Source organism: Dipodomys spectabilis, unplaced genomic scaffold, assembly GCF_019054845.1.
Source record: "Dipodomys spectabilis isolate Male_0828 unplaced genomic scaffold, ASM1905484v1 ptg000225l, whole genome shotgun sequence".
Lineage (NCBI taxonomy): Eukaryota > Metazoa > Chordata > Mammalia > Rodentia > Heteromyidae > Dipodomys > Dipodomys spectabilis.
In genome coordinates, this window is record NW_024870902.1 from 1,178,135 (window position 1) to 1,205,954 (window position 27,820).

The window sequence follows — 27,820 nt, forward strand, 5'->3', positions numbered from 1 at the left end:
GGCTGAGATCTGAAAAGCATGGTTCAAAGCCAGCCCTGGACAGAAGTCCAGCTGTGGTTCAAGTGGTAGAATGCTAGCCTTGAGCAAAAAAGTGCAAAGACAGCACCCCAGGCCCTGAATTCAAGCCCCAGGACTGATACACACACAATAAGATTCACCGCAAGCATAATGGATCTGTTTATTTAATCTTCCTACAAGGATAGAATTCCCAACTGCACATCACCTATGAACAGCAGACTTTTCAAGAAGGATGTTTTACAGCATGATTAAGTTGTGCTCAAGTTGAAGGCAGGTTTATAAACTTTTTCATGTTCTTATTTTTGATAAATACAAACTAGCAAATAGAGTAATTTTAACAAATTCTCCAAAAGAATCACAAGAATATTAATTCAGGCTTTTTAATTTGAAAATAGTATATACTCTTTTCCCCTTCCTCCCCCTCCCCCACCAAAAACAATCTGAAAACAATTTTCTCAATTGTGCTTATAATTTTAGCAAGAGAAAAACATTCAGGACTGAGAATTGCTGTAATTTGCATTGTTCAAAGCCATCTGTTGTTCCGTTCAGAAAATAGATTTCTGGCAACTGCGTTGAAAAATGTGGGGTCCATCGCTTGTAGGTCAAGTGATTCATTCAAATTGGTTGGAATTTAGCAAATGATTTCAATTTTCATTTCCTATCCACTGAATTAAAATTCCTTGAGTGTCCAACCAAACAGGTGTTTGTATCATCCAGCAATCACTGCCTTTATCCTGTGTCTGATTATCTACATTTAAAGCCTACACTGAAAAGCTGTCAAATGGTTTCTAAACTTTTATTTTTAAAAATTTATTCTTAGGAGAATTACATAATGTATTGATGTATACTAAATCTTTACGCCTGTGTCCAGAAAGTTTGTTGTTCCAAGTTATATCAGAATAATTGATAGGAAATTCAGAATCCTGTTCCTTCTCTGTGTTTTGAGGGTTTTTTTTAAATATTATTTTTAGTCTCACTTTCTTTTGGCTTAAAATTGGATGTAACAGAAGTAGGGCCTTAAAATTAAGCAATTTGCTGTAAACCTTTTATTTACTTTTAGTAAATAAAAGGTTTACAGCAAATTGCTTAATTTTTTAGGGGTATTCAATATAGACCTTTTAACAGTCCTTCATCATAGCTGTGGATAACAAGGCATTCCAGCTGACTTGGGTCTGGTTATTCAGTTGTGGCATTAGTGGCTCACTCTTGTAATTCTAGTCAGGAGTCTGAGATCTGAAGATTGGTTCCAAGACAGCCAGAGCAAACAAATCTGAGGCTAGTAGAGTACCACTTAGATGAAAAAGCTGAGTAACAGCATTCAAGCCCTGAGCTCAAGTCCCAGTACTACCAGTACACACACACACACACACACACACACACACACACACACACACACACACACACATCTTGTGAGTATATTAAAGCAGGGAAGAGAAATCAAGGCATAGTGGTGCACATCTGTAGTGCAGCTACTCAGGAGGTAGGGGGTAGAAGATTGTAATTAAAAACCAGCTCAGAGAAAAAGTTAGGCAGACCACAGCTCAACAAACATACCAGCTATGACATGTGATCCTAGCTAAAGGGATCCTGTGGATGGGGAGATCAAGGTACACAGATAGCCCTGAGCAAAACATCAAGACCCCAGGTAAAGAGTAACTAAAACAGAAAGTACTGGAAGAGTAGCTCAAGTGGTAGAGCATCTGCTTAGCAGACACAGGGCCCTGAATTTAAAACCCAGTATGAGCAGAAGGGAAGAGACAACCATATTCTATAGACTGTGATGTAGCATCTGTGACTTTATTCAAAATCTGGAGCCAGGCTGGTACAGACCAGCCTGTCCTCTGTGGGAGAGGCCCTGAGAAAGAGGGGACCTGTGGGGCCAGAGATCACAGGGACGCCTGCCATGATTTTGTCCTTGCAGTCTTCAGTATCATAAATGAAGCACCTTCTATTAATACTGTTCCTGAAAATACATTTACTTTAAAAAAGGACTATTAAGATTGACGTTTCTTTTCCTTTTGCCATTTATATTGAACAAATATCAAGAAATAAGTGAAACAAAATGCCTTTACAAAACACCAGAGAGTTTGACATTTCATGGGAGAGCAAGTTCAGTAACATCCCTCTTTTCACAAGATTTCTTTTAATGAATAATGTTATGAACAAGTAGCCCTTTCTTAATTGTTAGCTATGAGGGGAAGTTACTTCCAGTTTCCATTCATTCTTATTTTGGTGCTTGAGAGCTGTGATTTCAGACCTGGGGTGGGCAGAGACCGTCTGATAGCAATGTGGGTTTTGTTGTTGTTTGTATAAAGAACACATAATTTAAGAAGAGGGAAATGGATGGACATAGAACAAATCTTATTAAATGAGGTAAGCCAAGCTCAGAAACACAAACAGCACTTGTTTTCTCTCATATGCAGAAGCTACATCTAAAATACACTGGGACATGATAAATTATAGACTCTAGATATTCACACACAGAGACCTATGTGCCTCTGATCATATGAAATAATGTTTATCAGAATGAATTCCAGGAAATGAAAACAGGAGGATTTTTTTCCTTTGGTGTTTTTGTTTCCTTTCTATCTTGTTTGTTCATTTACCTGTCTTTGGGAGGGTAAAAGGAGACCTAGAAGTAGAGGGGCAAAAGGGTGAACAAATCAGCTGTGCTACTCACTAGATACTATGTGGAAAATGAACTATACAACCTGTGGCTGGGGACAGGAGGGAAAAATTGGGAAAATGCAAGGAAAGGAGTGACATTGTCCAAAAAGAAATGTACTCATGACCTGACTTATGTAACTGTAACCCCTCTGTACATCACCTTTATAGTAACAACAACAACAACAACAAAGACACACAATTGGCTACATTTTGTAGTCATGAAGCTAGGTGTATTTATTTTCTGCTGAGGTTACCGGCGACTTTACCACAGGCTAAAAATAAATCTTCTTTATGAGGCCTCCACCAAAAATAAGAAACTCAATAGGTTTTAAAGATCGTTGTATTGGCTTTATCCAAATGTGTTTATTTCTGTGAACACATCCTTTATAGATTGCAAGGAGACCATACGCTTTGTAACTACACTATTTTTTTTTTACTATTTCATTTCTTTGTTGAATTATCAAAAAGATGCCCTCCTTATTTGTGTGCTTAGGGGACACACAATATGTCCGTTCTGGTACAGAAGTGATCTTCATAGGGGAAGCTATGGAAAGGGCTCTCATGTCCTAAGATGTTACGCAGCCCAGATGCAAAAGTAGATGTGGGCTTAGATTTCCTGTTACTGAATGTTAGGGTTCTTTTGTTTTTTGTTTTGTCAGTCGTGGGTCCTGAACTCTGGGCCTGGGCACTGTCCCTCAGCTCTTCAGCTCAAGGCAAGTACTCTACCACTTGAGCTACAGCACCACTTCTAGTTTTCTGGTAGTTAATTAGAGATAAGAGTCCACAGACTTTTCTGTCTAGGCTGGCTTTGAACCATGATGCTCAGATCTCAGCCTCCTGAGTAGCTAGAATTATAGGTGGGAGCCACCAGCACCTGGCCATGTTAGGGTTCTCTGAGGCCTACTACCAACATATTTCTGTTCAACTAAACAACTGTATCTCATTTATGTATGTGTCTGTCTTCCCCTTTGGACTCTTCATTATGGAGTGTAATAATGATGTTGACTATTTAGTGATGACATAACAAGAGCCTGGCTTGTGTGTTTTGTTGGATGATTGTTTAAATGAATTGATGCACTCTATAAAACCCACACTTCTTAAGAGCTTATAGCATAAAGAAACAAACAAAAAGAAATAAACTACCAGCTCAAGTTTCTTAACTTCAATTCAGTAAGATTTTTTACTTATTTTTTTCTGCAAATGATTATGAAGGTAGAAATTATTTAATAATTGGTCCCAAATTTAAAGCAGCCTGCTAATAATGTGCTAGAGGTGGCCATGTCAGGAGCTTTGTGGTCTCCAGGCTTGAGTAGAAACACGTAATGAAAGAACTTACAGAGCGCCCATGACACATTGGTTTTTGTTAGTGGTGGCAATGGGGTGGGAGACTTCACAAAATCTGGTAGTGACAACACTGAGGTCATAAAATGTTCCTGTCACATTTGAGACCTTTTGTGCACCAGCCATTCTTATAATGTGCATTCAAGAAATGGTATACTTATTTTCAACTAACAGAGAAGTGAAACAAGCCAGAAGAAAAAGCATCACAGGTTGCGAGAATAAATATAAGCTTTTTGTGTATTCAGCCTAACCAGTTCTCTGTTTTCTGGACATAATCTAGAATTGGCTGTTTTAAGTAATTCCTTCCAGAGCTGATAATAAATAGAAAACCTGTGAGCCACTGCTTGTGTGTTCGGGACAAGAGAATCAAAATATAATAACACTAATACAAACTAAAGCTGATTTTTTTCACATTACCATAATAAAGAGCTGAGGACATGGCTCAAATGGTAGAACACTTGCCTTAAAAGTACATAGCCCAGAGTTCTAATGTCAATACCACTAAAAACAAAAATAGAATAGAAAAGAAAATTTACATTCATGAAGTATTTATAATGCAAATGAGAAAAGAAATCCAACTATAATAAGTTTCAAAAGTAAACAAAATGAGTAATAAAACTACAAGAGAATGTTATAGGCTACATGAATTTGCATTCTGGTGATATGTTTGATGGCTGAAAAATAAAACCAAAATACACAAAACCTATTCAGTCTTTACTTCCCACTCTAGATGGTCATTATAGAAGGCACTCCAAATACACAATGAATATGTAGTTTGATATACAACATAATTATACAATAGTATGGAACAATGAAAGAACAGAACTATGGTAATGGTAAGATTTAGGGCACTATGAAATTGGACAGTCTAGAGTGAATTCATGGGAGACGCTGTAGTTATACAGTGTCTAAGCAGTTCTTGGTACATTATGCCTCTTTAATCAGTGTTCTGACTTCCACCCTCACTGTAATTCAGCAGCCTGCAGGTTGAGACCACACCTGGATTTTGGCCGTGTTAGTGCTACAAGAACAAATGTTAGAGGCTGGGTGCTGGTGGCTCATGCCTTTAATCTTAACTACTCAGGAGGCTGAGTTCTGAAGATTGCAGTTCAAAGTTAGCTTTGTCAGGACAGTCCATGAGAGTCCAGTTAGCCAGCAAAAAGCTGAAGTGGAGCTGTGGCTCAAATGGCAAAACATCAACCCAGAGCAAAAAGAATAAAGGAGTACGCCATAGCCTAGAGTTCAAGTCTCAGCACTGCCCCTCCCCCAGAAAAGAATGTTTTAAGGAAGCCATAAAATGTGTGGTTTTCTGGCCATGATTTAAGTTAAAACTCTGAAGCCCAGAGCCCTTTCTTTTCTTTCCTTTTTTTTCAAATCCCTCTACCACATCAAATAGCAGCTAACTTTCCCTGCAGCTTCTGCCCATTACAAATGACAAGCAGTCACCACAAGGCTTTTTATTTTATTCTAGGCAACCACAAGCCATCATTTAAATGCCCAAGTCCTGCCGATTATTAATAGCTTCTCCCTGTGATGCAGCAGTGCCCAGATTTCAGCATTCTTAGAATCACCTGATAGGCCTGTTCTGATAAGCAGATGGCCAAACCCATCCAGGTTTCTGATTCAGGAGCTCCAGAATTCTCATTTGTAACCAGTCCGGAGATGCTCACCTTCCAGGGACCACATGCGAAGAGTCCCTGCTGTGACTGGGTCCTGATTCTCTTCTACTTTCAAATTCATCTTGATCAATGATCCCATCTCAGATGCCTAGTCTGCAATCATTTTTGTTGCCCAAAAGAGTAACATCAGAGTTCAGTTGTAGATAATAGGAACTACGGTCTTTTTTAGACAAAATAGTTAATTTTTTGGTCTTTTTTTTTTTAATGAGAGGGGATGGTACTGGGGTTTGAACTCATTTGAGCCACAACAACACAGCTTTTTCAAAACATATTTTTTATTATCTTTAAGTAGTTGTACAAAGGAGTTGTCATTCATCAAAGCAGTTTATGAATACAGTGCATTTGATCAGTATTCTCGCCCACCCCTCCCTATCCCCCCCTTTGCTTACTTATCTTAATATTAGGTTATATATTGAAATTTTTGCCATTTAACAAAGCAATTTATGTGTACAGTGAATCTTGATCTGTCATCACTTCAACATCTTCACTTGGACCCACCCCCTTCCCTGATATTTCTGTTTTGTGGTATATACAATGAATTCTTGTCTGAGTTTCTCCCCCTTTCCTCATCATTCTTCTACTCCTCTCCCCTTGGCCCCACCCTCCCCTCTTAAAAGTACCTAGTTTGAAGTGATTAATTGGAGATGGGCTTTTCTGCTCAGGCAGATTTTGAACCATGGGCCTCAGATCTCAGCCTTCTGAGTAGCTAGGATTACCAACATGAGCCACCAGTGCTCAGCTTTAATGATCAGTTTTATATTTGGGTCTTCGTTAGTCAGATGATATTTAGAACAAAAGGTTTAGATAAGATCACCAAGAAATTAAAATCTTTTTTTTGGGGGGGGGGCTGGTCGTGGGGTTTGAACTCTGGGCTTGGGCGCTGTCCCTGTGCTCTTCAGCTCAAGGCGAGCGCTAATACCGCTTGAGCCACAGTGCCACTTCCGGTTTTCTAGTGGTTTGTTGGAGATAAGAGTCTCACAGACTTTCCTGCCCGGGCTGGCTTTGAACTGCGATCCTCAAATTTCAGCCTCCTGAGTAAGTAGGATTACAGGCGTGAGCCACCGGCGCCTGGTTTAAGAAATTAAAATCTTTTACTAACTATAGTTACTTCCCTTAAACCAAGATAGTTGAATGTATAACTCAGACCAACCCAAAGAATACACACATACCACACACACACACACACACACACACACACACACACACACACGTAAGCTGACTGGTAGATTGAATGGTGAACTTTGTCTATTTTTTTGTATGTATATCTTTTACATGTGTTTAATTTGACACAGATGAAAACTAGAGTCTGCTGGGAATTCAAAGGCATTGTGCTTTTCTATGGAAAATTAGGCAGTTGTTTTATGGGATTAAATACCATTATAGTTTCAGGAGTTTGAATTGGATTTTCCAACCAAAAATATATGTATTTTTTTATGTATAGTATCTTATTCATATACAAATTCTTTAAAAAGTGGTATTTCTATTGGGTGCCTTAAACCAAGCTAATGAAAAGGCTGAGGATCTTAGAATCTGGAGGATGCAGTTTGAATCAACCCAGGGCAGAAAAGCCTGTGAAACTTATCTGCAAAATAACCAGCCAGAAGCAGGGCTGGATGCATGGTTCAAGTAGTAGAACTGACCAAATAAGGCCAAGCAAGCATAAAGCCCTAAGTTCAAACCCCCAGTACCACTAAAAAAGTTTGATTTTGTTTTCAAAACCATAATACAATAAATCATTTTGCCATCTGATGGAAAATCAAGCTCAGAAATGTCACTTTGTAAATTTTAACAAATACAAACATCACTCAAAAAAAAAAACTGAAAAATCTATAATTGAATGTACCTGTTCTTTCCCAGAGATACCACACACTTCATTCCTTGCTACCAGTAAAATGTAGGATGTTTTGTTTGGTAGAAAGAATTATGGGTAATTCATTTCACTTCAAATTATGGGTAATTCATTTCACTTCAAATTGCCTTTCAAAAGCTGATTTTTCTGTGAGAGTGTTAGCGGGTTAGCAGGGCTTTAAAGGATTCTTAACTTTGTCATGTCTTCTTAGAGACTGATCCCAGAATCCTGAACCCCAGTATCCCTGAGCACAAAGCTCTTAAGGGGAATGTCTGCACATCCCTACAGGGCCTGCTCAGGAAGCTGAGTTGTGGTGTTATATGACTCAAGGAGCAAAGATTTATTTTTCCTCCCAGCCGAGAGGCAGGAAAGCAGCAGAATGCACAGAGGCATGGGCTGTTTTATTGCTGCCTCCACCCTTGCAGCATGGAGAAAAAGCTTTGTGAAAAGAAAAGAAAATACACTTGTTAAGCCTGATGATGTCCTAAAAAAGAAAATCTGGCCCCTTGTCTTTTAGTTACGTTTTGAGTTAAAAGGTGGGCTTATTCCCACCTCCATTCTTCCCCACTGTGGTTGGTACCTTATCTCTAAAGTTAGAGGCAGGAACAAACAAGTTCAGCCTTTATCTAAACATTTGCAATCCTCCTGTCTTCTATTTCAGCCCACGCATTCCTCAGTCGTGGAGCTCACTTTACAGAACACATACTTCCTCGTGAATTTGGGTCCTGAAGAAACAATCCTTGAGTATGAACTTTGCAGGTTTAAAAAAGTCCGGGAAGCAAAAATGGAAGGCCAGGAGAAACAGAAGACTGTTCCAGTGACCTTAGATTCATAGTGACATTGTCAGCTCTTAGATAGCTCTCAAGATTATTACTGTTTTTATCTTTTTACTTCATGGAAGATAAAGATAAAGGAAACCCATGGTAACTCAGCTCCTCATTGAAAATCAAAGGGAGTGGAATCTGGTTCCATCTCTATTTTTTCCTTTCTTTTCATCTCATTAGTATTAGTCTAACAAACCCAAAACTTTTCAAAGAAGCTCTGACAGGACTAGGAATATAGTTTACGTGGTAGAGTGCCAGTCTAGCACACTTAAGCTCCTGAATTCAAATCCCAGTACTATCCCTCACCCTCACCCCACAAAAAAAACACCAGACCCTAGAATGGCAAATGACCCAGGAAGGGTTCCTACGGACTCCAGTGACCCAGGATAGGACAGGAAATCTAGGAGTGAAAAGGCTGTAGGGCTCTGCCTGGTCTGAGGGAAGCTCCTTGGCCTCAGCCAGATTCTCTTTGCTGGAAATTGGGGTACAGTATGACCTGGTATTTCAGAAGCTTTTTATTTTGACACAGCCCCTACCAATATATGGGTTTGAACTATGTTCATTAACCTCATGTGGCTCTGTTTGTAACAAGAGAATTATTCCTGTAATACAACATTCCTGATATATTACCTTTATGGTAGGCAGCTTTCTTTTACAGAGCAAATCAGCTTTAAAAAAGGAAAGATTAGTGTCAAGCAAGATGATGCATGCCTATAATTCCAGCACTCAGGAGGCTGATATAAGAGGGTTGAGAGTTCAAGACTAGCCTGGACCAACTTGGATTTTATATATGGTCCGTCCCTTTATCAAGAGGGAGGGAAACTGAAAGGTTTATTTTACCTCCTGGTTTCAGATGACATTTGGTCATCTCTGTGGCTTTTGTATCTGGGGTGAGGCAGTATATGTGGCATGAAGCCCTGATTGAACAAGATACTTAGCTCATGGTGGCCAGGAAGTGAAAGAGGAAAAGGTGGGACTAAGGTCCCAATATCCTCTCCACAGACATGACATTCCCCCCACATAATGTCACTTCCTCGCACTGGGCTGTCACCTCCCAACAGTGACACCCAGCACAGCCCAAGCCTTGAACACATTGGCCAGTATGGGTCATTTCACATCTACTACAGCAACATTTAAAAGACAAAATAGTAAATACATAATGTTCTTTTTTTCCTATAGCCAAGTGAGAAAATTTTGTGATTCCCTTTATTTCACCTTTTTCATCTCTCTTTTCCTAAGGCTGCTGTGGTGCCATCTGCCCAGACCCTTAAAATTACTGACTTTGGCTTCAGTGACTTCGAACTGTCTGATCTGGAAACAGCGCTGTGCACAATCCGGATGTTCACTGACCTCAACCTTGTACAGAACTTTCAAATGAAACATGAGGTAGGAAGGCAGAATGCCCTTTGGGAGGTAGAGAGGGAGGGAATTGGTTTAGAACACTAATAATTGATATGCTGTTGCCTAATGGATAGCTGTAGATTCTTAAAGAAAAGCTGCCAGTTAAAAAGACATGTACTAGCTGGGCACCCATGGCTTACGCCTGTAATCCTAGCTGAGTCAGGAGACTGAGATCTGAGGCTCTGGGTTCGAAGCCAGCCTGAACAAGAAAGTTCGTGAGACACTTATCTATAGTTAAGCACCAAAAAGTAGAGCCATGGCTCAAGTGATAGAGTGCTAGCCTTGAGCAAAAAAAAAAAAAAAAAGGCCCAGGGATAGCACCCAGGCCCTGAGTTCAAGCACCAAGATGGGCATTTACACACACACACACACACATACACACACACACACACACCTCAGAAAAGACAGGTACTGAATTTCTACCACATAGCAAGCACCAGGTTAAAGAATGTGGGAAATGTTCCTAACTGGAGGACAGGATTGGCCAAGCCAGAATAGCAGGAGATATTGTAGCTAGGCCTGGTTGAGGGGTAAGCGTGACCAGAAAAGCAACTAGAAAGGAAGGTCACAAACAAATTCTGTAGAACTTTGTGAGCTATATTCAAAGGAATTTAGATTTCATGATAAAAACAACCTTAAGTCACCGAGGGATTTTCCACAGAGAGGAGCAAGATATGACTGCAGCCGTGGACAGGCTGGGCTCGGAGGGAGTACCAGACACTCCACATGAGGGGTCATCTGTGCGGGCTGTGGGTGAGGACTGATTTAACTCTCGGTAACCTCACTTGCTTCTCTGACAGACAGTCTCAGGACTGGAATTATTTCATTGAAATGTCAGTGTAGAGAATCCAGAGATTGGGTTTTGTCTCTAATGGCTGTGGACATAGCATCCAAGAATAAAAAGGAAGCAGCCTAGCTTATAATGACGTATGCCACACTCTTATCTTTCTGGGTATCTTTTTTGATGCAGTAAGTAGCTAGTCTCCATACACAGATACTCTAAGAAACTTCCACAGCTTGAAAACTAAACTACTGTTTAGGCCTTCATTAATTGATCGAGTGAAAGTTTATCTACATGCTTTGGGTACTCAAAGCTGTCAGGTGTAAATGTCTATGATGAATTCTTTCCACTCTCTCACAGGAATAATAGTGAACAGAGCTAAGCTTAATACAGTGTCTTGTAGCATTAGTAGAGACCCAAAGCTAGTTCTTTCTCAGTTTAACCAACGGTTTTATTAATATTTCTTGGATGAACAACTACCCACAGACAAACCATGCTTCACTGTTGCTAGACTGTGATGGTTAAGGAATAGCATATGCCCTTTAATGATGGCCACAAGCTCTCAAGAGAGACTCGTGAGTTGTGACTGTTACCTCCTTTTTTCCAAGTGAAGAAATTGGGATGGGATGGTAGAATAGAAAAATCATAGCACTCATTCTCTCTTTCTGTGTATCTCTTTGTCTCTGTCTCTCCCTCCCCCTGTCCTCTTTCTCCCTCTCCCCCACCCCTCTCTCCTTCCCTCCTTCCTCCCTTTCTTTCTCTTACTCTCATTTGGCTTTTCCACTCAAGATTGGCACTCTGCCTCTTGAGCCACACCTCCACTTCTGGCTTTCTGCTGGATTATTGGAGATAGAGTCTGACAGACTTTTCTTCCCAGCCTGGCTTCAAGCTTTAATCCTCAGATCTCAGCCTCTTTAGTAGCTAGGATTACAGGCATGAGACACCAGTGTCTGGCTAAAGTCATAGGTCCTGTAGTTATTATTTTGGGTTGTTAACCTCTCATGCCCCTAGTTTGTTTATCTGTACACTATGGCTAATGGTCTTCCTGCTTTCACCCCCCATCACTGAGAAGTCTGTGCTCATCTATATGATGCTGATGTGTGTTCTTTTCTGTCTCACATTCTGCTTAATCCACAACTATGGATTCCTTGGTCCTTTATCCTATTCCTCGGCCAAATATGATAGTACTTGAAGGAGAAAGAGCTTATTTTTGTTTAGAGGGGGTGGGGCGGGAAAACCCGGTCAGTCATGGGGCTTGAACTCAGGGCCTGGATGCTGTCCCTGAGCTCTCTTTTGCACAAAGCTAGTGCTCTACCACTTTGAGCCACAACTTTACCACAAGTTTTTGAGTGGCTAATTGGAGAGAAAGAGTGTCACAAAAGCCTGACTTTGAAATGTGATTCTCAGATCTCAGCTTCCTGAGCATTACAAGCATGAGCCACTGGTGCCAGGCTATGTCTTCTCTATTAATGGGATATAAATGGCATCTAGACGTAGAAGTTCTACATGTGGCTCTCAGTTCTGCTTCTTGTACATTTTAGGAACCTAGAAACCTTGACAGTATTTCAAATCCTGAAGTTCCTACACATGTAATGATTCAATGGAGAAATTTGTCCAGAATATAGGAATGTGATTGTGATTCATGGGCCTTTTATGAAATTCTGTCTATTTATTTCTTAGCTTTTTAGGTGCCATTTGAAGGTTGGGAATGAAGAAGGGCTTTCTCTCTGTATTTGTTTTTATTCTGATGATCTTTTGGATTTTTATCCATCAGAAAAATACCTATTTCCTAGTACTTACTTTGTTAGGCTTTGACTTTTAGTAGTCTTTCTAAAGAGTTATACAATTTGTGTTCTCCATAGATTCTATTATACTTCAATTAATTCACTTATAGTCACTTGGGTGATACCCAGCATGCTTACTTCTAGATTTATAGGCACATTCTAGTTCTCACTAATGAGGGAAATCATGCAACCTGTGCTTCTCTGGGTCTGGCTTCGATTAACACAATCCTCTCCAGGTCTTTGCATTTCCTTATGAATGCTAAATATGTCATTCTTTCTGATGGTTGAATACTAGGAAATGGGTACTTGCCGGGGGCAGGGAGCTGCTGTCAAGAAGAGAGGAATCGTAAAATAAAGTGGGGAAATGAGTAGAATGAAGGCAAGAAATTGTATATACAACAGAACTGAGAAAAATAAGGGAAGGTATGGGGGGGGGGGGTGAAGGTGTTGAACAGATGACACAGAGAAAGACCCATGTATACATACATTGCTTTGTTAAATGGCCAGAAAAAAAATCAGTAACCTAAAAATAAAAGTGACATATGCCAGTGGCTCACACCTTTAATCATAACTACTCAGGAGGCTGAGATCTGAGGATCATGGTTCAAAGCCAGCCAGGGCAGGAAAGTCCATGAGATTCTTTTTTTTATTATTATTGTGAAAATACCATACAGAGGGGTTACAATTACATGGGCAAGGTAATGAGTACATTTCTTATCGAGCATTGTTGCCTCCTCCTCAAGCATTGTTGCCTCCTCCTTTGTTTCCCCTTCCCATCTCCCCCTCCCCCCCCCACCTTCTCCGCCAAAGTTGTAAAGTTCATTTTTCGACATAACGTCTTGTATCCATGAGATTCTTATCTCCAATGAAATACTCAGAAAAAGTTGGAAGTGATACTTGGGCTTAAGTGTTAGAGTGCTTGCTTTGAGCACAAATAAGCTCAGGGACAGAGCCTAGGGCCTGAGTTCAAGCCCCAAGACTGGCAAAAAGAAAAGAAAAAAAAAAGAGGGGAGGGGTGGGTGGGGAGGGGTAAATGAGAATATTGAAAGTGGTGACGTTGATGAAAAGCACTGTATTCATAAACTGCTGTGTTGAATAGCAAGTCCCTTGTATAACTACCTAAAGAAAATAAACCTATTTAAGAAAAACAAATAAACATTATATAACATACACATGTATCAAGGAAGGATGGGAAGGAGGGAGGGAGAGAGAAAGGGAAGGGAAGGGGAAGGGAAAAGGAAAGAAAGAAAAGAATTTTGTCCTCCTGCCTTTATTCCTACTTTTCGTTTCTGCTTGGAGAACTTCTGTTTTAAATCTGAGCAGTCTGATCACTGTGATGATTCTCATTGGACTTGCTTTCGAGACTCTTCTGTGTGTTCATTTTCTGATCTTATTGTCAGTATTGTTTTAAGATGACAAAATTTAATTGCTTTTGCTTAGAGTATATATGAGTATCACCAACTTGCCTGGGCAAAGAGAATTTCATTGTGAAAGAGTTTCCACTCTCTACTTGGTTTCCTAACTTTGAGTTCAGTTACAGTGACCTCAGCCATTGCTGAATTTCTCTCCTGAATTATATCTTCTGCAGTTTATAGTACCACAAACTTTTCTTTCCCTCAGAGCAGAACTCTCCCCCACTCCCTCCCTCCCGCACCACCACCACCACCAAAAAAATCAAAAATAAAAATCTCTGCTTCCGGGAGAACTCTAGGCTGGAACCATACTCTTGCTTTTGTGTTTATTTGGGTACATATTTTATAAGTGCACTTTTGCTGTTTTCACTGGCGAGTGTCTTAAACGCAGAAGCTGAGCTGATTTCTCTTTCTTCTTTCTCCCATGGAACCTTGAGTATACCCCTCAGACCTCTGCAAGTCTCTGTAATTGCTGGTGACCCTATTGAGTCAATTCAGCAGGCTCTTGAGAGAATCTGAGCTGCAAATGATTACTCGACAGTCCTGTACAAAATACAGGACTGGGGCATGACTCAACTACCAGAGAGCCAAAGGGTAGGAGACAGCACTGTGCTTGTTGCCTGAATTGCCTGCAAACAGAATCAGGGAACAGGAACAAAAAGATCCGAAAAGCACAGAGAAAGCACAGAGCCCACCAAAATCATTAGCTGTGTCCTTCCACATAAAGACTCGTTGATCATAATACGTTGAATACTTTCTCTAATTCTTTTTTCATTCCCCAAAGCTACGTAGTTTTGTATTTGCAGCATATGCCATGCTCTCTGCAAGAAGAAGCTCATATTTATTTTCATAAAATCCCCTCAAGTGTAGTAAATTATTCAGATTTGAAGAGGCAAGCTCTGACGTTAAACACAAACACAACCATGCCAAAAGCCCATGCACCCCTAGGGATATACTCTAATATACCACTTACTAGTTGAATGAAGCCCAGCTGGTAATACTTGCCTAAACTTACCCAGCCTTCTTTCCTTCTCATCTTTTTTTTTCTTCTTCTTCGTTTTCTTTCTTTTATTTATTTTTTGTGGGGTATACCAGTACTGGGATCAAACTCAGGGCCTCCATCTCTTGTTTGGCTTTTTTTTAAGGTTTGCTGTTCTACCACTTGAGCCACACATCCACTTCTGGTTTTTTGCTGGCTAATTGGCAATAAGATTCTCAAGAACTTTTCGTCCCAGAGTGGCTTTGAACATTGATGCTCAGATCTCAGCCTCTTAAGTAGTGAAGATTATAGACATGAGCAATCAGTGCCTGGCACTCTTCCATCTTTTAAAGTACATTCTTCCATGAACTTTAGTGTGTGTGTGTGTGTGTGTGTGTGTGTGTGTGTGTGTGTGTGTGTGTGTGTGTGGTCTTCAGTTTGGGTAGCCACGCAGTAACTCTGCCTGAATCTTAAGCAAAGTTTAAAGGGACAGAAATCTATATAACTAGAATATTAGTAACGACTTGGAGCTTGGACTTGGACTTATTCTAGGTACCTTGCCTCCAACCCTCCCCTAGATAGAACCTTGAACTAAATACCTTTTCAAACACATAGCATAGGAGCATGAGAGATGAATTCATGCACTTGTGACCCCTGGACTCCTAATTGATAACACAATGAAACAGTATCTTGAAAAGCTAGTCATCCAGGAACCAGTATCTGATGCCTGTAATCCTAGCTACTCAGGAGGCTGAGATCAGAGGATCATGGTTGGAAGCCAGCCCAGGCAGGAAAGTCTGTGACTCTTATCTGCAATGAACCACTAAAAAGACAGTAGTAGAACCATGGCTCAAATGCTAGCTTTGATCCAAAAAAAGAGCTCAGGGACAGCACCCAAGCCCTGAGTTCAAGCCCTAGGACCAGCATACACGCACACAACTTTAAAAAAAATTAGAGTCCTATTGATGCCCAAAATACCTTTCTTGGAGATGTCAAGAATTTTACATCTACAGTAGCTAGTTAGGTGGTTGTCGTGGTGACTTCTGGATTCAGTCTGCGAAAGTTTGAATTCTGGCCTTCCCCCTTGCTAGGAATCATCAAGACCTACTGCCAAGTTACCTGTCTCACAATTGTAAGGATGGGATGGGAATGAATATCTTGTACTATGCTTGGAGCATAGGAGACCCCAGGGAGTAAGTGTTGGCAACTTCAATCATGCCTTATGCTCTATTTCCTGAAGGTTCTTTGCAGGTGGATTTTGAGTGTTAAGAAGAATTATCGGAAGAATGTAGCCTATCACAACTGGAGGCATGCCTTCAACACTGCCCAGTGCATGTTTGCTGCACTCAAGGCAGGCAAGATTCAGGTAAGCTGTAGAACAGTTCACAGATTGAAGACACTGTATTGCTTCATAGTAAAAATCACAGAATCTGGTTCTAATGTGCATTTGTGAGGATCGAAAAATAGCACGTTGTCTGTACATGCATAGCGTGGCAATATTCTTGGTCACTAATTTGCTTTCATATGTAACCTATATTGCCTAATTTTTACAAAGGGGTTACAGTTACATGAGTAAGGTAATGAGTACATTTCTGATCGAGTACTATTACCCCCTCCTTTGTTTCTCCCCTACCATTCCTTTCCTCCCCACCTCCCTAACTCCTCCCTCCCCCCGAAGCTGTAAAGTTCATTTTCAACATAGTGTCTTGTACATCTCATTGCTACAATGGGTCAACCTGTATTCTTGTTTCAGCGTTTTGTTATTTCCCTTCCTCTCCCCAAATTAGAAACATGTATATACAAGATGCAGGACACCAGAATCAAATACAGTGAAAACAGGAGTTATACCATGGAGGAAGAACATACAAAAGAAACAAGAAAGGCCGGGCGCTGGTGGCTCACGCCTGTAATCCTAGCTACTCAGGAGGCTGAGATCTGAGGATCGCGGTTCAAAGCCAGCCCGGGCAGGAAAGACCGTGAGACTCCTATCTCCAATAAACCACCAGAAAACCGGAAGTGGCGGTGTAGCTCAAGTGGTAGAGTGCTGGCCTTGAGCTGAAGAGCTGAGGGACAGCGCCCAGGCCCAGAGTTCAAGCCCCACGACCAACAACAAAAAAAAAAAAACAAGAAAAATTGCACAATACATTATAAGTACATTAAAAACAACAGCAACAAAGATAAAAACCTCCTGTGTCCCTATCTTGGGGTTCATTTCACTTAGCATCATCTTATATGGTCATATGTACATAGATTTTGACCTTTTCTGCTTGTCCTACACAGGTACTAGTTATTGCAAATAAGGGAAACCATGGGCCTGGCTTACTTCACTCAATATGATTTTTTCTAAGTCTTTCCATTTCCTAACAAATGTCATTCTTTCTGATGGAGACATAGAGTTCATACACACACACACACACACACACACACACACACACACACACACACAGAACATTTTCTTGATTCATTCATTTACTGAGGGACATCTGGGTTGGTTCCATATCTTAGCTATGGTGAATAATGCTGCAATAAACATAGTTGTGCTGGTAGCTTTAGTATGGCCTTGTTTGTGATCGTTTGGGTAAATGCCTAAAGGTGGGATTGCTGGGTCACGGGAGCTCTGTTCCTCTTTTGAGGAACCTCCATACTGCTTTCCAAAGTGGTTAAACAAATTTACACTCCCACCAACAATGTAGTAGGGTTCCTTTTTGGCCTAAAATTCTTTAAAAAAATTTCACCCACTGGATTCTGGTGGCTTATGCCTGTAATCCTAGCTACTCATGAGGCTAAGAGCTGAGGATCACAACTTTAAAGCCAGCCTGGGCAGGAAAGCCTGTGAAATACTTCTTTCCAATTAACCGCCCAAAAGTCAGAAATGGAGCTGTGGCTCAAATGGTAGAGTGCCAGCCTTGAGTGGAAAAGCTAAGTGACAGTACTCAAGGCCTATGTTCAAGCCCATGAGTAGTAAAAATTAACATAGCTTCATGTTATGCTTCAGTAATGTTTGGAGAAATAAACATTTGACACCATACAGTATTAAGAGGAAGTATCATTTTTGTCATGTTATTATGAACCATAGTTGAATTCTCAAAATCTAGCCTTGTAGTGAACTGGTTTCCTAGAGAAGTTCAAGGTTCTGCACTGTATTCTCTCTAGACTCTTGGTTAATTTTATTAGTACTATTTCATCAAAGTGATTTGGGTTTTGTATACATTGATCCAGAGACTCTTTAAAAGAAAGATTGGTGTGGAAACCATTTATGTCATTCCTTCCTTTCCAGGCCAATTGTTCCCTATATTTCTGCCTGTCCTTAGATTCTAACTTCAGTGAAAACCAACTAGTTATTCTAAGCTGATGACTCCATGTAACCGTCACATGATTATTTATTATTTTATTTTATTCACTGTTCTTTTGTTTTTAAACAGACCCTAAAAATATCATCCTGTGTCTCTACTTTTATAGGGAACTCTTTTAACATACTAGATCTAAAAGAAATGACTGAGCTGAGGGTGTAGCCCAGTGGTAATACATTTGCCTAGGTTTGATCTCCAGCACTGAGATAGATAGATAGATAGATAGATAGATAGATAGATAGATAGATAGATAGATAGATAGATAGATAGATAGATAGATAGATAGATAGATAGATAGATAGATAGATATGCAACAAATAAGTTATTTGTCTAAGAAATTGTATAAAACAGCACAGTGATGTTTTTCTTCCTTAGTCAACATTTATCAGAAATAGAATAGTGTTATTTTGGAGTGTTAAGAGTCATAAGGATTACCACAACTGAAAGTATTGCTTTTTGTGACAAATAATAAAATGATCATCTAATTTTCTTTTTTTCCTGGGCCTGAGGTTGAATTCAGGGCATGGGAACTGTCCCTGAGCTTTTATACTTAAGCTAGCACTCTGCCACTTAAGCCACAGCTCCACTTCTGTCTCTTTTGCCTGTTGATTGGAGCTAAGCATCTCATGGACTTTGCTGCCAGGGCTGGCTTTGTAATCCTGTCATCTCAGCCTCCTGAGTAGGTAGGATTACAGGTGTGAGCCATTGGTGCCAGACTTTTTCATGTATATTTTAAACCCTACTGTTCTTACAGAACAGTGCAAACATGATCATTTAACTTGGGTTTGGGGTTTTTTGTTTTTTGGGCTTTTTTGTTTTACTAATGAGGGGCAGCAGGAGTACATATAGAACATCAGGCATTCAAAATTAACCTGTACTTGAGTTGGAGTTATATTGTGCAACTTTCTTTTTTTTTTTGGGGGGGGGGGGGTCCGGTCATGGGGCCTGAACTTTGGGCCTGGGTGCTGTTCTTCAGCTCAAGGCTAGTGCTCTACCACATGAGCCACAGCGCCACTTCCAGCTTTTTTCTTTTTGCTTATGTGGTGCTGAGGAATTGAACCCAGGGCCTCATGCATGCAAGGCAAGCGCTCTACCACTGAGCCACCTTCCCAGCCCTATTGTGCAACTTTCAAAACCCAAATTTTCTGTTCATCTTTCTTCAATTGCTCTGCTTAATATTTATATCCTTACTTACAATCCTTAAAGTGCAGCAACTAATAACAGGCTCTGCAGGAGACTAAGAAGAAACAATTAAAGTATATATATATATATGATGTGGCTCAAATGGCAGAGCACTAGACAAGAAAAAGAAAGCTGAGCCAGAACACAAGACCTTGAGTTCAAGCCTCAGCTACCATCACAAAAATAAATAAATGTGATAATTACTCTAGATGGACAGATTATTAATTTTTAAGGCACTTAAGCCTTTTGTTGTTGTTGTTGACAAATACATTTATGATTATCCCCCTGTGAATGAATGACCAGGTCCAGTGATTTCTTACAGGATAGGAGACTGGATAAGTTCTTTGTATCTACACACAGTACATATGTAAACATGAGTCAGCTGACTGAAAAGCAGTAGCAGAATACCCTTTGACAAATCATCCCTTTCTTTTCCTTCCCTCCAATGTGTTTGGGGACCCAGAGCAAGCTGTCAGAGCTAGAGATACTGGCCCTGCTGATCGCCGCACTGAGCCATGACTTAGATCATCGAGGTGTGAACAACTCATACATACAGCGGTAAGATGGTTTTCCCCAGAAAAACTGGAAAACGTTTCATTTAAATTATAGAACAGGGGATTTGGAGGCATGGATCAAATGGTAGAGCACCAGCCAGGGAGCAAAAGTGCCATATGCCAAATATTCATATCCCAGGCCCAGACAAGAAAAAGAACTGGGGTTTTTAAAGTTAAAACCATAGAAAATTTTGAAACTCTTAACTGTGCTGTCAACTTTGGAAATAGTAGCCCAGATTAACATACTAAATTGGCACTAAATAGAAATTAATAACCATGGGCTGGGAAGGTGGCTCAGTGGTAGAATGCTTGCTTTGCATGCATGATTCCTCAGCACCACATAAGCAGAAAAAGCTGGAAGTGGCACTGTGGCTCAAGTGGTAGAGTGCTTGCCTTGAGCTGAAGAGCTGAGGGACAGCGCCCAGGCCCAGAGTTCAGGCCCCATGACCAACCAAAAAAAAAAGAAAGAAAGAAATAGCCATATTTGTCTAGAAACATTGCACTTGGTCAAACTCCCATAACATCTTCACGTTATATTTAAGGGAAAATGGAAAATAATAATAATAATGTAAATTTAATGTTGTGTTGGTCACATTTTAAGTCTGAAGTACAAAAATATATTTATGCTGAGTCTTATTTCTTAGATAATTACTATGAGTTTTGCTTTTGTTTAAGATAACATTGAGAAGTGCTTAGCTTGGCTGGACTCTCACTTAGTGAGCTCACTTCAGTCTGTAGGAGGAGGATTTGAGTCCAAGTAGAAGCTACATTGCACTATGCAGGAGAGCTTGAGCTTCATAGTCAGGCTTAGATTCAAATCTTCACTCTTCCAGATGGCCTTGGTCAAGAGAATTAATTTTTTTATACGTTAATTTTCTTGTGTTTGAATGCGTGTGTGTGTGTGTGTGTGTGTGTGTGTGTGTTCTTGCACATTCATACCAGTACTGGGGCTTGAACTCAGTGCCTTGGGCTTGCACTTGGCGATTTTTGCTCAAGGGTGGAGCTCTAACAATTGAGCCACACCTCCACTTTGTCTTTTTGCTGGTTAATTGGAGATAAGAGTCTCACGGCCTGCCTTCCCCGGACTGGCTTTGAACTGTGGTCCTCAGATCTCAGCCTCCTGGATAACTAGGATTACAAGCATGAGCCACCAGCACCTGGCTACTTTCATTTTCAGATGTGTGAAATGGAGATGATAATAACCAGCCCATATAGCAGAGTTGGTCTAAGTTTTCAGACACACACATCACTACCAGCCTGAGGCCCCATGTTTGTCATGTTAAATCCTAGCAGCAGATGCTACAGGTAGTTGTTTGTGCAGGAGTTAAGGTTAGGCTGTACAGCACCAGCCAAGCACTGCAAATCCCTAAATCTAAACCTCAAATACCATCAAAAAGTAAAAAATAAGAAAAAGTCCATGAGACTCTCATCTCCAATTAATGTCCAAAAAAGCCACCAGTGTTAAAAGCACAGGGATATCACCCAGATCCTGAGTTCAAGTTCCAGGACCAGCATACACACACACACACACACACACACACACACACACACACACACGATACTTTGGCACTAAACTTTTGTACTTGGCAAAGCTATACTCATCTGTGTTGACAAAGGAGATGGTAAAAATGGTGTCACATTTCATCAGTTTGTGTGTGGGGTTTTTTTTCTGAGCCACTTTTTTTTCTCACAGCAGTTGGCTGAAAAGAGCCTACATTGACATAAGAACAATCATCTCTCACAACTAAGATGAAGTGTGCAAATGATTTGATGGATGCAGAGATGTCTTAAGGCAGTTCCAGATGTGTGAGATCTGGAGGGTATCTGAGAACAGCTCTCTAATCACAGTCTCTTGATCTGAATAAACAGAGAACTTCATGTCCGAGGAATTACAGTGAGGAGCCACTGCCATGTGCTGACTGAATGAGAAAAGATAGGAAGCTCTTGACTGCCACAGTCAGGCCTTTGTCTGCTCTTGAAAATCTGTTTTATAGAACTGACTGGGTGAGATGCCTTTGCCAATTATTGGAGAGGCCATGAATTCAAGCCCAGCACACACACCAAAAAAAAAAGAAAAAAGAAAAGTGGGGATAGGGGAATAAGAAAGCAGTAGATAAATCAATGTCATTTTACATATACATGGAATAGCACAGTGAGATCCTTTGTACAATGAATATGCATTAATAAAACATGATTCATAGCATAGTCAGACCATATAAGTCAGGCAATACTGGCTCATACCTGTCATCCTAGGTACACTTGAGGCTGAGATCTGAGGATCACAGTTCAAAGCCAGCCCAGGGACACATCTGAGAGTCTCATATCTCCAATGAACCAGCAAAAAGTAGGAAGTAGAAGTGTGGCCCAAGTAGTAGAGTGCCAGCCCTGAGCAAAAAAACCTAAAGGACAGTGCCAAGGCCCTGAGTTCCAGCTCCACACCCAACACACACACACACACATTTATGTAATATAGCATTTCATAGTCTGACCTAAAATTACTAGCATGCAGGCTGTTAGGGTATAGATTGCACTGAGATGCTATGTTGCTGTGCTTAAGAAAGAGAGGGGGGGAAATCAAATAATTTTCTATTTTTCCTTTGCTTATTTTTAAATAAGTACCCGGAAGAAAACATCTGGAGAAACGTCATCTCTCTTGGAGAAAAAAAAAAAAAAAAACTCCTGGGAAAAATTATAGATTGCAGAATCTTGCTTTCACACACCACAAAGCAGATTCCAACCAAGTCATCACAACTTCTTTTTTAAGTTAAAACAGTTTTAGAGACTTGTTATTTCTTCCTACATCCCTGGGGTTTGAGGAAAACAAGATTTTTCCAGGGATTTTTTTTTTCTTACTTGCCAAGGGAGTGATTCCTGAAGGGAGATACTTAAGATAGTAAAAGTATCATAAGCATTCCCACAGAAAGTACTGCCTTCTCAAAAGGTATGTTCTGTTCAGACCTTGTCTGATATTCAGAGTGACATGTAGATCAGATCAAAAGAAGAAGATATATGTTTATAGGGTAGCATGGTTAGAGACTGAAATTGACCTCATTTGTTCATTTCAAAAAAAAGTCTGAACTTTAGAAGGTTGTCCAAGAGGGTTACGATTTAACGTGTCCATCTAAGTGTCCAGTACTTCTTGACCAGAGTCACCCCTCACATATTTACCCCTTTCCATCTGTATCCTCTCACCCAAATGCATTTCACATTACTCACTTCCTTTATCAAATACATTCATTATGGTGGCTCGTACCTGTAATCCTAACTATTCAGGAGACTGAGATCTGAGGATCTTAGCTCAAAGCCAGCTGGGGCAGAAAAATCCTGATCCAATAAATTACCAATAAAAGCTGGAAGTGGAGCGATGGCTGAAGTGGTTAGAGCACTAGCCTTGAGCAAAAGCAGCTCACAGACAACACCTAGACCCAGAGTTCAAAATCTAGGACTCGCAAAAAATAATTTTTATTTTTATTTATTTATTTATTTATTTTGGTCGTGGGGCTTGATCTCTGGGCTGGGCACGATCCCTCAGCTCTCCAGCTAAAGGCAAGCGCTCTATCACTTGAGCCACAGCGCCACTTCCGGTTTTCTAGTGGTTTATTGGAGATAAGAGTCTCATGGACTTTCCTCCCCGGGCTGGCTTTGAACCGCGATGCTCAGATCTTAGCCTCCTGAGTAGCTAGGATTACAGGCGTGAGCCACCGGTGCCCTGCAAAATAAAATTCTTATATTTGTTCTTACACTTTTTCATTCATCCACCCTCTCCCACTATGTCCCCTTACAATCTCATTTCAGCTTCCTTTTTTCTTGTTGTTGGTTGTGAGGCTTGAACTCTGGGTCTGGATGCTGTCCCTCAGCTCTTCAGTTCAAAGCTAGTGCTCTACCACTTGTGCCACTTCCAGTTTTCTGGTGATTTATTGGAGATAAGAGTCACAAGGACTTTCCCGCTTGGGCTGGTTTTGAACCGTGATCCTCATATCTCAGCCTACTTAGTAGCTAGGATTACAGGCATGAGACACTGGCACCCTGCTTCACTTCAGCTTGATACTCATTTTGTTAAACTGCCTATTAATTGCACAAAAGATTTACTCTAGGAACTTTCACTCCTGTATAGACGATAATAAATGAAATGCTGTATATAAGCCTATGCCTCAGTGTCATTCACTCTTTAACTTTTCAGAAATTAACTTGAAGCAAGACATCCCTTGAATAGCAAGCTGTCCCTTCAGCTGTTGTTCGATTCTCTGATTCCTTTCTCCTGACTGACATTGTGTGCAATCCTATGCATGTGCTGGGAAAGCTTTGGAAGGTCCATGCTCCATGTATATTCTCCTGCGTGGATGGGGAAGAAAAGAGTAGGAAGACAGTGGCTGAAGTCTGGCTCTCCACTAGAGAAAATGCGCCAACACTTAGGTGGCAAATGAAACATCATCTTGGATGTATCTATTTGGTCAGATTTAGGTTTGATGATCCTAGACTCCTTACAGCGAAACTATCCTTCATGATAGGCCAATGTAAGGAGCCAGAATTCTGGCACTTCTCTGGGCAGAAGGAGAACTATAGAATATCAGTTGTGCTCTGTCTTCCATCAGTTCCTCCATCCTCCATGTTACATCCTTCCTCCCTCCTCCATCCTTCTTTAAATCCCTACCTTTCTTCCTCCCGCATTCTCCATTGATCCTTCATTTTTCCACCTCCATCCTCCGTCCTCCCTCCACCCCTCCTGCACTCCGTCCTTCATGCTCCCTAACTTCCATCCTCCCTTCTCCCCTTTTTCCTTTTTCTCACTCTCTACGTTGCTTATTCATCCAACTTGTATCCAATCTCTATCCTTTAACTTTCTCTCCTCGCTTCTTCCTTCCCTTTTCCTCCCTCCATCTTCCCTTTCTTTCTACTTCCCCCTTGATCTTTCACCCTTCATCCTCAGTCCTCTCCCTTTTCCCTCCCTCTCACTTATCCCTTCCCTCCCTTCTTCCATTCTCCAGCCTCAATCCTCCATCGTTCCTCTTCCATCCGTCACTCCAGACTCCATCCCCCCTCCTCCCTTCTCTGCCTCCTTCTCCTCCTTCTTGGATCATTGCTTGCCTGGATTCTCCTCACTCACACCCGGCTCATTTCATTCCATCACAGTCAATTCTTTCCTTATATGCGGATATAACCCTGTACAAGCTGGCCTTCAGTTGAGCATTATCTCAGAGGAAAAGGTAACATAAATTTGTTTCAGATTTTAAGTCAGCTGTGTTTTGAAATTGAAAAATACTGTTGGCACGATCATACTTACAATCCAGTCCTTATTCCTTGCATCTTTTGTTTATTCAATATCAAAGCCACTGACTTGTAACCAGCACCAGGTTCGTTGGAATTCGAAATTTGACTCTTCTATTCATTTCCCCCGAGATGACCTCATACTTTTCTCAACAGATGAGAAAATTGGTGGTCTGGTTTATTTTGTTCAGTAGTTCTGCTAGTTAAACAAGAAGCTAATCTCCCATAAACTCTGAAAAAAGCCAGAAGTGAAGCAGTGGCTCAAGTGGTAGAGCATTAGCCTTGAGCAAAAAAAAAAAAAAAACGCTCAGGGACAGCACTCAGGTCCTGAGTTCAAGCCCCAGGAGCTGTGAAGAATGAGTTGACAGAGAAAAAGAAATGACTTTCTGGATTCATCAAAATGTTTTTCAGAAGTGAACACCCCCTGGCTCAGCTCTACTGCCACTCCATCATGGAACACCACCACTTTGACCAGTGCTTGATGATTCTCAACAGCCCCGTAAGTACTTCCTTTCTTGTTGTGGAATGTTAAAAGGAAGCTTTATAAATTGTTTTATTTTTAGGTTTTGGACTTCTTCCCAGCCTCATAAATTCTTGAACACACTCTATTCCTTTTTGGGTAAGAAAGGCAAAGCCAAAACCTTGAGTGATCTCCATGGCCTCACTACTCAATGCAACCTAACCGCCTAATGTTGCCTGATAAGGGATATTTGGCCACTTGGCTCGATTCGATTATTCCAGATTAGAAAGAAAATTAGTATTTTTTTTGGCTCTTGATTAATTCTGCTTTTAAAAAATTCACATGAAGTGGATTATATAGCTTTGGGTTCATTTTCACAGAACAGTACTGAATTTTTGCTAATTTTTTTTTTTTTACGCTGTTGGGATTGAACCCAAAGTCTGTGCTAGGCAAATGATCAACCACTGAGCCACACCCCCAGCTCTCCTTTTCTTTCTTTTCTTTTTTTTTATTATTATAAAGGTGATTACAGAGGGGTTACAGTGAGTACATTTCTCTTTGGACAATGTCAGTCCTTCCTTCTCTCCCAGATTTTCCCTCCCATCCCCACCCACAAGTTGTACAGTTCATTATCAACATAGTGTCTATGAGTTCCATTGCTGCATTTGTTCATCTTGTCCGTCCATTTCTGTGCCTTTTCTTACCTTCCCAAAGACAGACAGACAAACAGACAGGACAGAAAGAAAAGAAAAGAAAAACAGCCTAAAGGAACAAACCTCTTGTTTCTACCTCCTGGACAGCTCTCCCTTTTTATTGAAACTTCTAACCATTAACAAACAGTTTTGTTAACAACTTGATGAAATTAGTATTTGTCAATGTAAGAAAACATATTAACAGAAGGATGTAAAGGAGAGGGATAGAGGAATGAGATTGATTGGAACACATTGTAAATATGTAGAAATGTTATAATGAAATTTCCCCTGTGTAACAAATCTAAACTAATTTATTAAAGAAAAAAGTATGTAATAAGATGTGCTAAATTAACCTAGTTAAAGAAAATAACCTAGTTAAGGAAAGTAGTCTAGTTAAAGAAATTAACACATCCTTTGGGGCTGGGAAGGTGGCTCAGTGGTCGAGCGCTTGCCTTGCATGCCTGAGGCCCTGGGTTCGATTCCTCAGCACCACATAAGCAAAAAGAAAAAAGCCGGAAGTGGCGCTGTGGCTCAAGTGGTAGAGCGCTAGCCTTGAGCTGAAGAGCTGAGAGACAGAATCCAGGCCCAGAGTTCAGGGCCTATGACTGGACCCAAAAAAAAAAGAAAAGAAAAGAAATTAATACATCCTAAAGTTAGCAGTGTTTGTGCTGGTCTACTGAAATTATTAATACTTTTTATGTTCCCTTTTGGTTTGTTTAATCCTACATTTTTATGTGTACACTGGTCTCAGAGCTTGAATTCAGGATGGTGTGCTGTCCCTGGGTTTTTTCACTCAAGTCTCATGCTCTACCACTGGAGTCACATCTCCACTTCCAGCTTTTTTGATAGTCAGTTAGAGAGAAGAGTCTCACAGACTGTTCTATCAGGTCTGGCTCCAAACTTTGATCCTCAGATCTCAGCCTTCTGAATAGCTAGGATTACAGGAATAAGCCACCAGCACCCAGCTGGTGCTGGGTGCTACTTTTATGATAAGGTAGAAATAACCACAACCTAAAACAAGCATAACAAATGGTGTATAATCTTGAAGGGATTTAAACACCATGTCTTTAATTATTACTGATGTGGCTGGTTCTTCCCTAAGCCCCAAAAGAAAACTATTCTGCTCATTATTGTATAAATAAAAGCCTCTCACTGGGTCAGCAGCTCATGCCTGTAATCCAAGTTACCTGGGCAGCTGAGATCTGAGGATCCAAGTTCAAGGCTAGTCTAGGCAGAATAGTCCATAAGACTCTTACCTCCAGTTACCCAAAAAGTGAGAAGTAGAACTATGGCTCAAGTGGTAGAACACTAGCCATGAGCAAAGAAGCCCAGGACAGCACCCAGTCTCTGGGTTCAAGCCCCAGGACTGGTACCAAAATAAATAAATGCCCCTCTGCTCAATGGATGGCTAAGTCCCACTACATAATAGACAGTTGTCAGTTCATAAATCCCTCAAAGTGTCCATTCCTGATGTGGATCTGATTTAAAGTTTCAGGCTCTCCCCCGCCCCCACTCTCCTCCCTGGTGGACTTCTCCTGTTTGTTCCTTCCTGAATCTTCCCTGTCCTTCCTCCCTTCAAGCC

At 40.7% G+C, this 27,820-nt stretch overlaps 1 protein-coding gene across 3 annotated transcripts in view; it reads left to right on the forward strand.

The window, feature by feature from the left end:
- Pde5a (phosphodiesterase 5A) overlaps positions 1-27,820 on the forward strand; it is a 126,286-nt gene that overhangs the window by 81,820 nt on the left and 16,646 nt on the right. For all 3 annotated transcript variants that reach the window (XM_042697583.1, XM_042697585.1, XM_042697584.1), the window contains exons 12-15: positions 9,618-9,764; positions 15,976-16,101; positions 19,731-19,825; positions 25,498-25,585. In XM_042697583.1, coding sequence (XP_042553517.1) covers positions 9,618-9,764; positions 15,976-16,101; positions 19,731-19,825; positions 25,498-25,585 — 456 coding nt within the window. The remainder of the gene's footprint in view (positions 1-9,617; positions 9,765-15,975; positions 16,102-19,730; positions 19,826-25,497; positions 25,586-27,820) is intronic.